Source organism: Rhinolophus hipposideros (assembly GCF_964194185.1).
Source record: "Rhinolophus hipposideros genome assembly, chromosome: 9".
Taxonomy (NCBI): domain Eukaryota; kingdom Metazoa; phylum Chordata; class Mammalia; order Chiroptera; family Rhinolophidae; genus Rhinolophus; species Rhinolophus hipposideros.
Genome location: NC_138055.1, coordinates 11,083,166 through 11,096,195, shown reverse-complemented (window position 1 = coordinate 11,096,195; position 13,030 = coordinate 11,083,166). Strand labels below are relative to the sequence as shown.

The window sequence follows — 13,030 nt, the reverse complement described above, 5'->3', positions numbered from 1 at the left end:
GGGAGAGAAGAGAAACAGATAAGAACCAAGGAAACAAAAATAAACATAATAATTTCAGAGAACTATATGGATCTTCAGTGGGTGATAGGATCATAATGGGCTAATTAAGTTCAGGTGACCAAGCAAAACCTCTATGGGATCGAAATACTTGAGCTGAGACCTAAGCAACAGGAGAATGCCAGGCCTGAGATTGAGGGGCAACGTCCCAGGCGATCTAGTGGGAATAATGTGGGCATGTCAGAAGAAAGGAAGGAAGGCCAGAGTGGTGGAGCATGGTGGGTGGGAGGAGGACACTATGGATGAGGGAGAAAGACACAGCATATTCTAGCATCCCATGGCCTAGAAAACCCCATGCACCCTTCCAGTTCTGGGAATCTATGATGGCTCCCTTCACTGAGCAGAATGAGATTGCAGAGTCCCTCTCCCTTGAAAAATGATGTCAACAACCTCAGGGTCAGGCCTCAGTTTCCTCATCCGACAACTGGAAGCCACCAGCCTACTTTGTGAGGTAAGTGACAACGTACTTATTTAGCAAGCCCAGATGCAGTCCTGCGTGATATCCTACACACGTTATGCAATAAATATCACTCACTGAACCCTCCTAACAGCCCTAGGAGGTAGATAGTATTAGCATTCTTATTTTATCAATGAGAAGCAGAGGCACAGGGAGTCTCCTCGTGTGTCTAATACACACTAGGTGCTAAGTGCATCAGAGCTATTTTATACTTAAATTAAAAGATATAAACAAAGTATTCTCTGTGGTCTGCTCCCTCACCCCCACTTTGGGAGCATCTATATGTCCTTGTAAATTCTCAGTAGGAAATTATTCAATTGAATCATGTGGTACTGATAGATAAAACCCATCTCCAGAAGTGAGGATACTCAAGAGTCTTGCAATCATTCCTATCAAAATTCCAATGGCATGTCTTCACAGAAATTGAAAAAACAATCCCAGAATTTGTATAGAACCACAAAAGACACCAAATAACCAAAGCAATTTTGAGGAAGAACAAACTTGGAGGCATCACACTTCCGGATTTCAAACTATAACACAAACTTAGAGTAATCAAAACAGTATGGTACTGGCATAAAAACAGGCACATAGACCAATGGAACAGGACTGAGAGCCCCGAAATAAACCCACACATATATGGTCAACTAACCTATGACAAGGGTACCAAGAGTACACGACGGGAAAAGGATAGTCTCTTCAATAAATGGTGTTGGGAAAATTGAATATCCAATGCAAAAGAATGAAATTGAACCCTTCTCTTACACCACTCACAAAAATCAATTCAAAATGGTTTAAAGACACAACTGTAAAACATGAAACCACAGAAACTCCTGGAAGAAAACATAGGGGGAAAGCTTCTTGACATTGGTCTTGGCAATAATTTTGGGGATATAACACCAAAAGCACAGGCAACAAAAGCAAAAATAAACTAATAGGATTATATCAAGCTAAAAAGCTTCAGCACAGCAAAGAAAACCACTGACAACGTGAAAAGGCAACCTACAGAATGGGAGAAAATATTTGAGCATAATATATCCAATAAGGGGTTATATATTTGAGCATAATATATTCGATATATCCAAAATATGTAAGGAACTACTACAATGCAATAGCAAAAATAATAATAACCTGAATTTTAAAATGGGCATAGGACTTCAATAGACATTTTTCCAAAGAAGAAGTACAAATGGCCAACAAGTACATGAAAAGGTGCTCAGCATCACTAGTCATCAGAGAAATGCAGATCAAACCACAATGAGATTACCTCACAACTGTTAGGATGACTTTTATCAAAATGACAACACATAACAAGTATTGTCGAGGGTGTGAAGAAAAGAGTACCCTTGTGTACAGGTGGTGGGAATGTAAATTGATATAGCCATTATGGAAAATAGTACAGAGGTTCCTCAAAATATTAAAAATAGAACTACCATGTGCTCCAGCAATCGTATTACTGAGTATATATTCAAATGAAATCAAATTAGTATCTAGAAGAGATGTGCACTTCCATGTTCATTGGAGCATTATTCACAAAAGCCAAGATACAGAAACAACCTAAGTGAGCATCTATGGACGAATGATGAATGAATAAAGGAGATGTGTGTGTGTGTGTGTGTGTGTGTGTGTGTGTGTGTGTGTGTAGAATAGAATAGAATATTATTCAGCCATAAAAAGGAAACCTCTGCCATTCGCCATTCGCAAAAATATAGATGAACCTGAAGGACATTATGCCAAGTGAAATTAGCCAGACAGAGAAAAACAAATACTGTCTGATCTCACTTATATGTAGAATCTTAAGAAGTTGAACTTGGAAGTTCCAGTCAAGGTGGCAGTGTAGGTAAATGCTATGCTTACCTTCTCTCACGACCACATCAAAATTACAACTAAACTACAAAAAAACCATCATTGAGACTCGCCCGAAATCTTGCTGAACCAAAGCCCTACAACTAAGGACATACAGAAAAAGCCACCTCCAGACTGGTAAGAGGGACAGAGACGTGGAACAGGCTGGTCCCACACCTGTGTGTGACCATCAAAAATCAGGAGGGATCTATCAGCCACAAAGGTCCCCCCTGAAAAGGGAAGGAGTCTCAGCACCACACCAGGCTCCCCAGCCCAGGGTTCCAGTGCCAGGGAGCAAAGTCCCCATAATTTCTGGTTGTGAAAACCAGCAGAGATTGTGTCTGAATGGGACGGAGGGCAGCGGGAGTCCCAGGCACTCCTCTTAAAGGGACTGCACACGGACTTACTCACTGACAGAATCCCTGGTTCTGAGCTCTGGTGCTGGGGCAGCAGTTGGAGAGGCAACAGTGACAGATGGGAGGGAACTGAGTTGTTTAGCTTCAGGATGAGGGCTAGAGAGGCAGCTTTCTCCCAGATGGAGGAGCTGGTGGGAATCGTTGTTTCTTTGTCGAGCCCTCCCCCTCCCTGCATGCAGATGCAGGCAGATGCCACATCTGAATCTCCATCAAACTAACTGTCACCTTTCATCTGCCCTGCCCTAGTGATTCCCTGAGATCCTCCCCCACCACGCCACTTCCAGTGGCTTTTTCATGCAAACCGCCTCCATGGCTCATACTGCAGACTTTCCTAGGGTCTCTCAAAGGTTCACAGGACCCAGACAGGCAGCATCTGGCTTAAGCATGTCACGTTACCCTGGCTGGGCAGTCCTAAGTCCAGCACTAGCGGCAGCTGACCTTGGTTTGCAGCTTGGCCTCTTGAGGTACTTCCAAGCACTGCACAGGCAGTGGCTATTTGTGCATTGCACTGTGGTTCCTGCCAGGTGGCCCCAGGTGGGGTATGGACTATAGCTGAACTTGACCTGTAGCAGGTCCCCTCCCAAGTGGCCCTGGGGCTGGCGCCCCCAGTGGCCAGCTTCCAAACGAGCTGGAATATCACCCAGCCACCTCCAAGGAAGACACACCCAAGGAGCAGATTGGCAGGCGTCAGAGCCCTGCTGAGGCAGATCCTGCTCTGTAGGGTCAGCCCCTGCACCGCAACTCTTCCACTGTAGTCATGGCCAGTCCTCACAACAAGTGAACCCAAGGGTCAGTCCCTCCCAATGACATGCCAACAGCAACGAAGGCTCAACTACAACAGGAGCGCACACACAACCCACACAAGGGACACACCTGGAGTGCATGGCTCAGGTGAATAGGAAGACTGTGACACTGAGTCCCACAGCACACCTACTGCAAAAGGCCACTTGATTAAGACCAGGAGACATAGCAGCCCTACCTAACACATAGAAACAAACACAGAGAGGCAGCTAAAATGGGGAGACAAAGAAACATGTCCCAAATAAAAGAACAGAACAAAGCTTCAGAAAAAGAACTCAACAAAATGGAAATAAGCCATCTACCCGACACAGTTCCAAACACTGGTTATAAGTGATCTCTGGGAGAACTTCAACAAAGAGATGGGAAACATAAAAATGAAGATAGAAAACATAAAAAAGAACCAGTCAAAAAATAAAGAAAACAATAACAGAAATGAAGATGACATTGCAGGATCTAAAGAACAGAATAAACAAGCAAACAAAGCAGAAATAGACATAGAGATTTCAAAAAAATAAAAACTGATGGTTGCTAGATAGGAGGGGGAGGTTGGAGGATGGGGGAGAAGGTGAAGGGATTAGAAAGTACAAATTGGTAGTCACAAAATAGTCATGGAGATGTGGAATACAGTATGGGGAATATAATCAATAATGTTATAAAGATTATGTAGGGCATCAGATGGGTGCTGGACATGTCAGGGGGATCACTTCATAGATTGTGTAGATGCCTGACCACTACACTGCACACCTGAAACTATATAAAATAATACTGAATGTCAACTATAATAAAATTTATATTTATATAGCATGGGATGTAAAGTGCAGCATAGGGATTACAATCAATGGTGTTGAAATAGCTAAGTACAATATCAGAGGGGTAGTAGACTTGGGAGGGTGAAGGGTGTAAATGTCTAATCATTATATTATTTTGTACACATTAGTTTGTATACAAACTAATGTTTTAAAAAGGAGTACATTGCAAGGAATCAACAGTAGATTAGATGAAACAGAGCATCGAATCCATGATTTAGAAGATAAGGTAGCATAAAACACCCCATCAGAACAGCAAAAAGAAGAAAGAATCCAAATAAATTAGGAAAGTTTAAGGGGCCTCTGGGACAACATCAAGGGTACCAATATTCACATTAAAGGGTTACCAGAAGGAGAAGAGAGAGAGCAAGGAATTGAAAACCTATCTGAAGAAATAATGACAGAAAACTTCCCTAACCTGGCTAAGGAAATAGATATACAAGCCCAGGAAGTGCAGAGTCCCAAACAGGATGAACCCAAGATACACCAAGACACATCATAATTAAAATGCTAAAGGGTAAAGACAGAGAGAGAATCCTAAAAGCAGCAAGAGAAAAGCAGTTGGTTACCTACAAGGGAGGTCCCATAAGACTGTCAGCTGATTTCTCAACAAAACTTTGCAGGCCAGAAGGGATTGGCAGGAAATATTCAAAGTGATGAAAAGCAAGGACCTACAACGAAGATTACTGTACTCGGCAACGCTATCATTTAGAATGAAAGGACAGATAAAGAGCTTCCCAGATAAATAAAAAACAAACAAACAAACAAATAAATAAAGCTAAAGGATAAAGGAGTAGTTCGTCACCACCAAACCAGTATTACAAGGAATGTTAGAGGGACTTCTTTAGGATTAAAAAAAAAGAAATCAAAAATATGAATAATAAAATGGCAATAACCACATATCTATCAACAACTGCTTTCAATGTAAGTGGATTAAATGCTCCAATCAAAAGATGGGGGGATGATTGGATAAGAAAACAAGACCCTTACATGCTGCCAACAAGAGACTTACTTCAGAGAGAAAGACACACACAGACTGAAAGTAGAGATGGAAAAAGATACTTCATGAAAATGGAAACAAACAACAAAAAGCTGGGGTAGCAATACTTATATCAGACAAAATGGACTTTAAAACAAAGACTATAACAAGAGACAAAGAAAGACCCAGTAATCCCACTTCCGGGTATTTATGCAAACAAATCCAAAATGCTACTTCGAGGGGACGTGCTCATCCATATGTTCATTGCAGCATTATTTATTGTACAGTAGCCAGGATCTGAAGGCAGCCGGGGTGTCCCTGAATGGATAAAGAAGAGGTGGTACATATATACAATGGAATATTACTCAGCCATAAAAAAGAATGGAATCCTGTCATCTGTGACAACATGATGGACCTAGAGGGTATTGTGCTGAGTGGAGCAAGTCAGACAGAGAAAGACAAATGTCATATAATTTCACTTACAAATGGAATCTAAAGAGTAAAATAAACGAACGGAAACAAATTCATAGATACAGAGAACATTTTGATGGTTGCCAGATGGGAGTGGAGTTGGGGGTGAGTAAAAAAGGGGAAGAGATTGAGATGTGCAAATTGGTTTTTACACAGTAATCATGAGGATGTAGCATAAGGAACATAGTCAATAATATTGTAATCACTAGGTATGGGGTCAGAGGGGTACTAGGTCTATCTGGGTGACAGATGGGAGGGGGATTGGGTGCAGGGTGAAAAGGTGAAGGGATGAGAAATACAAATTGGTAGTTATAAAATAGTCATGGGGATGTAAAGTAAAGCATAGGAAATAATATAGTAATAATATGGTAATACAGTAATAATGTGGTAACACAGTAATATTATGGTAATGTGGTAATAACTGGTGGGTACTAGTCAGGGGGATCACTTCGTAAATTATATAAACTTCTAACCACAATGCTGTACACCTGAAATTAATATAAAATAATACTAAATGTCATAAAATAAGTAGTAGAGCTTCATTCCCCAAAGGGCTTTTTCCTCTGACTACACCAGGTAGACTCTCGGGGGATTCAGGGGAAAGGGCATCTAACGTTCAAGAGATCATTTCTTTGTGGGGAGGGGCGGGTGGGTCTTGGACCTGGAATATAATACATCCAGGTCATGAGAACCAAACAGTACACTTACACCTTAACGGTGGCTTAAGGGAAGGTGAAATAAGTTTCTGTTCCCTCCTACATTGAAAAAAAAAAAAATGGTGATCTTCATTATACAATGTATATTTAACACATTTTACCAAGTTTTTAAAGGATCCAGGAAAAAAGATCTTGTAGAGCACACGAGGATAGTATTTAATATCGTTCCCTCTCACCTTAACTGCTATCAATTTATTCCAAACACTAAACTTTTTTTGAGCTCAGACTGTTTCCTCATTATATCCCCGCATCCGGCATGTACATCCATCTGTATTTTCTCCAATCTCTAAGATGCAGCGTGACACTACACAGCGGTGTATTCACAGTACCTATGACTTTGTCCCCACAGACATTTTCCTCTCTTTATGGTTAGTGCAGATCTCTCAAAACATTAAATGTGTTCATGAAAAAGCACATGTGTGTACCACAGTATCACAAATGCTTTACTATCTGCGAGCTGAATTTCAGTATAATTGCTTTCCTTTACAATCGTGTATTTTATTTCATCAATTTACAAAGCATTATTCAGAGAAAGGGCCCATCGCTTCCCCAGGCTGTCAAAAGAGTCCATGGTTTGGAAAAGGTAAGAACCCCACCTCACAGGCTGCCTTCCCTTTGTAATGCTGCAGGCTTCTTCACCCCTTCAGAGGGAGAAGTCCTGTAGCTCAAAGTGCTGTGAAACTGGAATTTTACACCCAAAGCCAAGATCAGGCTACACCTCCAGAATCCCTGGGCAGCAGCGAGCACAGCTCACAATTCTGTAGATGCAAACTGTGCTCTGCAGGTGGATTCATAGTCCTTTCCATGACAGCAGAAAATGCCACCCAAGAACACTTCTGATGAGTTTAAAACCAGAATTAAATGTTGTTCCTTCACATGCGATGAAGCCTTCCCTCCATGAATCACTGACCCAGATCTTTGAGTGCACTGCCCTCGGGGAAGTTTGAGGTGATGTTTTATGACCCTGAGGCTCACAAGTGGCTGGACAGTCATGCATTTCAGGTCATATGTAGGGTCAACCACTTAACACGTATGACGGCCCCACAGCTCATTCTCAATGGGGGTTTCAAAGCCCTCTGGGAAGATGCAGCCCGAAGCAAAGGAGATGGGTCCTGGGCTAGCAATGGAAGATTCTGGATTCTGGTTGAGCTTTCCTAGCCTGCTGGATGCACCTGGACAGTGGCCCCCACATCCCTGGGCCTCAGTGTTCCCATCTGTACAATGGGAAGAGAAGATTAGATCATCCCTCTCTTGAGGCCTTGGGTACCACATCAAAACCACTCAGCGAGTGACTCCAGGGAGGTGCTGCCCACAACCAGCGCTTGCTGGTCTCCTTTCTGCCTTTGCTCCATCAGACGGGTAGCCCCATCTAGGCTCCAGAGCCCACAGTCTCCTGCCGTGGAAAGGAGCCCTACATGAAGGCAGGATGTCCAGGGGTCCTCAGCCAACAGGGCCAGGAAGGGCAGGGGGCCAAGGCTACACTCAGTGACAGGTCCTGCCTCTCACCGGACCTTAACCTTCTCTGGGATGAATGCTCAGAAGGGCAATGCCGTTTCTGTTTTCTTTCTCATATTTTTGGGTGTGGGGGGGGGGTCACTTGACCATATGTTAGAATTCCATTTTGACTTTACTGTAGTATTTCTTAGTATGCCTCTGTATACCTTTTTTATTGTTTGCTCTATATAGCTCATCACTAACATCAGTTTCTTCCACGTTGACTAATTAGCATGAAAATAGGAATAGCTGGTCTTATCAAAATGTATACACCAAGCACTGAGCAAATTACTTTATTCTTATTACCGCCTTTAATTCTTAAAATAACTCAAGGAATGCTAAGGGAAATAAGTCAGACAGAGAAAGACAAACCCTGTACGGTCTCACTTATATGTGGACTATTTAAAAGGCAAACTCAATAAATAAAATAAAATAAAATAAAATAAAACAGAAAAAAAAATAAAATAAAATAAATAAATAAATAAATAAATAAATAAATAAATAAATAAATAAAAAAGGCAAACTCAGAGAAACAGGAAGTAGAACGATGTTTGCCAAGGGCTGGGAGGTGGGGGAAACAGGGAGATGGTGGTCAGAGGGTACAAACTTCCTGTAATAAGGTTAATACTTTCTGGGGCTCTAATGCACAGCACAGGGACTATAGTGAATGACAGTGTATCATGTCCTTGAAAGTTACTAAGAGAGTAGATCTTAAATGTCCTCACCAAAAAACAGTGGTAACCATGTGAAGTGACGGAGGTGGTAATGAACTTTTCTGTGGTAATGAACTTCTCATTTTGTAACATATATGCGAATATGTATCCAATCATCACCTCAAGCTTACACAATGTTACATGCCAACTATAAAGCTGAGGAGCCGATGAAATGACCTCTATGACCTCCATGGCACATTTAAGGGCCGGAGGCTCCATGAGCTGATGAACGGCCAGTGGTCGCAGAGTCAGCGTGGGGTAAACGTAGGGTAGGAGTCGAACCTGGATCTTGCTGCCTCCACTGTCCCGTGTTTAGGTGAAATTCCACATGTCTCCTGAACATAACTTGCATCAATTCATAAACCACTGGGGGACACTTATCATATGCTAGGAGTCGGAGACTTGTTTAGAACCCAAAATTAACAGAGATCACAATCAAAATCAGATAAAGATTTGAGAGGTGCTTAAAGCATTAAAAGGGAGGGGGTGGGAAGGGGATGAACGCGTGTCAGATGGTCCCAGGGAGCCAGGCTCTCCCTGTGTGCTCCGCCTCACACATCCCATCTCCCCTGCTCCTCTCCATGGCCCTGTGGGGTTGCTATTGTTGTTTTCACTTGACAGAAGAGGAGCCATCTTCTCAGAGAGGCAACACAGCCGCCTGGGGTCAAAGGGCAGTGTATCGTGAAGCCAGGTCTGGAACCCAGGACCCCCTGCTCCAAAGCCCTGTTTCTTTCCAATATAGTATACATTTTCCTCGTGTGAAAGTGGCCTTAGTCCAAGAAATGAAGAAAGGAGAGGACAGTCCCCAGTTGGGTGGTCCCTCTGGGCTTGAACCCCCTGAATGTGATAAGAACCCAGACTCGGGAAGTCTCAGGCTTGTGTCCCAGATCGACCACCCCTTCCCAGCTGTGCAAGCTGCTACAAGCCTCAGTGTCCTCATCTATAAAATGGGGACAGTGAGGGAACTGCTGGCTTGATAAGGCATGGATAAGGCAACGTGGCATCATCCTGGGCACACAGCAAGCATTCAGCTAACGGTACCGAGAGATATTTGCTCAGCTCCCACGTGCCCGGTACTGGGCCACGCTCCGAGATTAGAAGGTGTGATACATGGCCTTCAGGAAATGTGGCATCTCACTGGGGAAACAAGCAACGCAACAGTTAAATCCCAAGGTAAGGGCCTACAAGTATGGCCAAATTAATTGTGCCAAAGTTGTTCAGGGAAGGATGAGAGGTGAGTGCATCTGAAAAGGTTTCACAGAGGTGGGGTAGATTCCTAAGGAGGGAGAGGAAAAGGAGGAGAGAGGGAGGGAGAGGAGGGGAGGGAGACAGGGAGGGAGGAGTGAAAGGGGAGGGGCAGTGGTGGAGCCCTAGGCCCCAGAGCTGGAGCAGAGTGAAGCCTGGGCCACTTGAGGGGCTGTTTCAAGAATGATGAGGAGTTGGAAGAGGATGAGGAGCTGGAGAAGAAAGAAGAAAAAAAGAAGGAAGAGATAAGCCACTTATTGCTGAGGCTGGAAGGGGGCTGGCGGGAATCTGAGGACCAGGAACCACACCTGATTGATATCTCTGAGCTGACCCCATACATCTTGCGTTCCATTTGCAAAGATTACGTAATAATTGCAACTACCATTACAGAATGCCTTCATACATTTTGTAAAAGCTGCACTCTAAGACGTTTTTATTGTAGCAACAGATGTCCAAAATGCAACAGAGTAGCACACCAGACACAACCTCTTTACAACATAAGGTTGGACAGGCAGTTCCAAGACATAGTGCACAAATTAGTGATCAATCTAGAGGAAATAGGAAAAAAAGCAAATGCATGATTTCTAGAAACAAAGAGGTCTAGAAGTGCCTAAACCTGCGGTTCCACAGCCAGTCCCTCCAAGCAAAGGAAGAGCTAAGCCAGTTGTAGAATCGGTGTTTTGGATTCCACCTGAACTTGATACGTTTTGTTATCACTAGAGTTCATTGGTACTAACGAAGGCACAGGCCATTGTAAGCCACTGGAAAAGAAGCTTGTCCGCGTTTCAGAAAAAGCAACTATGGGGCATGTAGAAGAATTCCCCAGAAAAAAAACGGGTAGTGATCCAGCTTGTCAGATAAGCTATCATGTGAAGCAATGACCTGTTAAAAACGTCATCGAACTCTAAGGGAAATTCAACATGCAATAGGTGAGGCAGCAATGCAGGATGGTCTGCTGGTCCCTCACTGTGATCTTGTGGTTTCTCCTCTGAAAATTACTTGAAGATTCTAGGGGTATTAGGAGCCGGGAAACAAAATAAGGAGTCTTCTGCAGGATTTCATCTCACCAAACCTGACCATGAATTGCTACCACTTCGTGCTGTGCGAGACGAAACTTATCAGTTTTCAGCACCAAGCATCATAACATTTCTAAGTACAATTTGGTATGACAGACTGCATCTGTTTTACTAGAGACTGTATATGAAAAGCACCCATAGCTCAGGGGAAAATTTTCAAAGCATTGAATTTTTAGATTCCTTGTGATTCCAGACATTTTGACCTTGATGTTGCTTCCTAATCTTTGACGTCAATCGGTTACTATTTTCTTCTTCATTAAGCCATATCCCTTTCAAGTTGGTGGTTCAGATTCTGCTCTCTGGTATCGGTTGGACAGGCATCCTTTTGGGAAAGAAGTATGCTTTTGAACTAAAGAGTCAAAGCCCGTCTTTGTTAAACTACAGACTGTATGTACCTCTCAGACAAAGACCAAAACTATCAGCCACTTTTGTGTGTTGTCATCATTTCTTGAACTTGCATCTATTGTTTTTTTTACAGCAACACTACTAAAGAGATGTTATTCACTTTTAAAAGAGATAAATTATCGTTATTCTGTCTGAAGAAACTGTCTCCTGTAAGGTTTATGGCCCGTACCATAAGCCTTTGGTGTAATAAAGACTTTTTTTCATCTGTCTTCCCAGGGGTGGCTCTTTGCAACAATATTTGTATTCCTTGAATGTTAATTTTATTAACATTCATTTTATTTAAGTACAGAGTGTGGTTGTCCATACTTTGTAATGACAGGGCTGCTGCTGAAAGTAATAAAAAATTTGAGAAGTTTACAGATACTTATTGTTTCCTCAGTAAGTCAGTTTAACATTCATCTTCCCATGACTTTGTCACTGGGATAAAGAATGGGTGTTTGAGACTCACTTGCATACAGAGATTTCAGTTTTAAACATTATTTTGCCTAAAATTAGCACCATGATAGCTTTCTGAAAGAAATATTTTGTAGACCCTATTTCACTGCAAAATTTCTAAGTCTGCATAGAAACAATTATTAATTGGGTAAGGATTGGTGATAGTTTTGTAAAGAATTTGTGAGTTGTATATAAATCTCTTCTAACTAAATAAAATAATAATAAAACTTTAATTTAACCTAAAAAAAAACCCGAGGCAGGAAGAGAAGGCTGGTGGGAAAACAGCAGCTGACCTTCATGGGACAGAGTGGGGAAGCATTGGGTATGAAATCCCAGGCACTCTGATTCTCCCGGCTTGGGTCCTTCCTTGAAAATTTCACAGCGATGCCATCAAGCCCAGGACAAAGTTGTACTCTTATCCAGCATGTGATCTCTGAAACTGCATGTAAGGCCCTAAAGCAAAGTTCAGTTTCAACTTTCAGATGACCCTCAGGAATGAGACGTTCATTCCAGCACTCGCTGAGCACCTACTGTGTGCCAGAAGCCACCGCAGTGCTTGGGATTTGGCAGCCAATGACATGGACGTGGCCGCTGTGTGTCTAAGCTCACTTTCTAGGAGGGGAATCAGATCGTAAACAACTTCCTCCGCAGTTCCGTGAATTCCTAAACTGTCCCTGTGCTATGAGCACGAAGGTGAAAGTGTGATGCAGAAAGCAATCTGCCCTGGGAGCTCAGGGCACAGGCAGGGCAGACGTCACAGAGGGAGCCAACCTCCACGCTCAATGAGCTCAGTGTCTTTATAAAGGGAATGAGAGGCCTGGAGGACACTGCTCCTACCTCCCTGGGTCACCATCCCTCACAGGAACCAGTACCAGAAGCCACCTCAGGTTACAAGCGCAGACCCTCTTGGGGATATTGGAGAGGAGAGCTCACTAGCCCAGGAGCTTCTGAGAGGGTCCAGGTTTCACTGTGAGCTGGGGCCGCCAACTTGGGCAACTCATGTAACCACAGCTTGGAAATGTGGGCCCCCAGAGGTGGGAAGTCTCTTGGAGCCATGTTTCTAGAGTATGTTATGTTGGACACACTGGCCTCACAATATCTGAATAGAGGCTTAATT

General features: G+C 43.0%; 1 protein-coding gene across 1 annotated transcript; it reads left to right on the top strand.

Annotated features, from left to right (window-relative positions):
* Nucleotides 1–9,862: 9,862 nt before the first annotated feature.
* LOC308502590 (polycomb group RING finger protein 6-like) lies at nt 9,863–11,000 on the top strand (the record flags this gene model as incomplete). The annotated part of the gene is given in 5 exon segments (XM_081060510.1): nt 9,863–9,925; nt 10,180–10,499; nt 10,728–10,869; nt 10,871–10,885; nt 10,887–11,000. Coding segments are annotated over 5 exon segments (654 nt in total).
* Between the last annotated feature and the right edge of the window lie 2,030 nt (nt 11,001–13,030).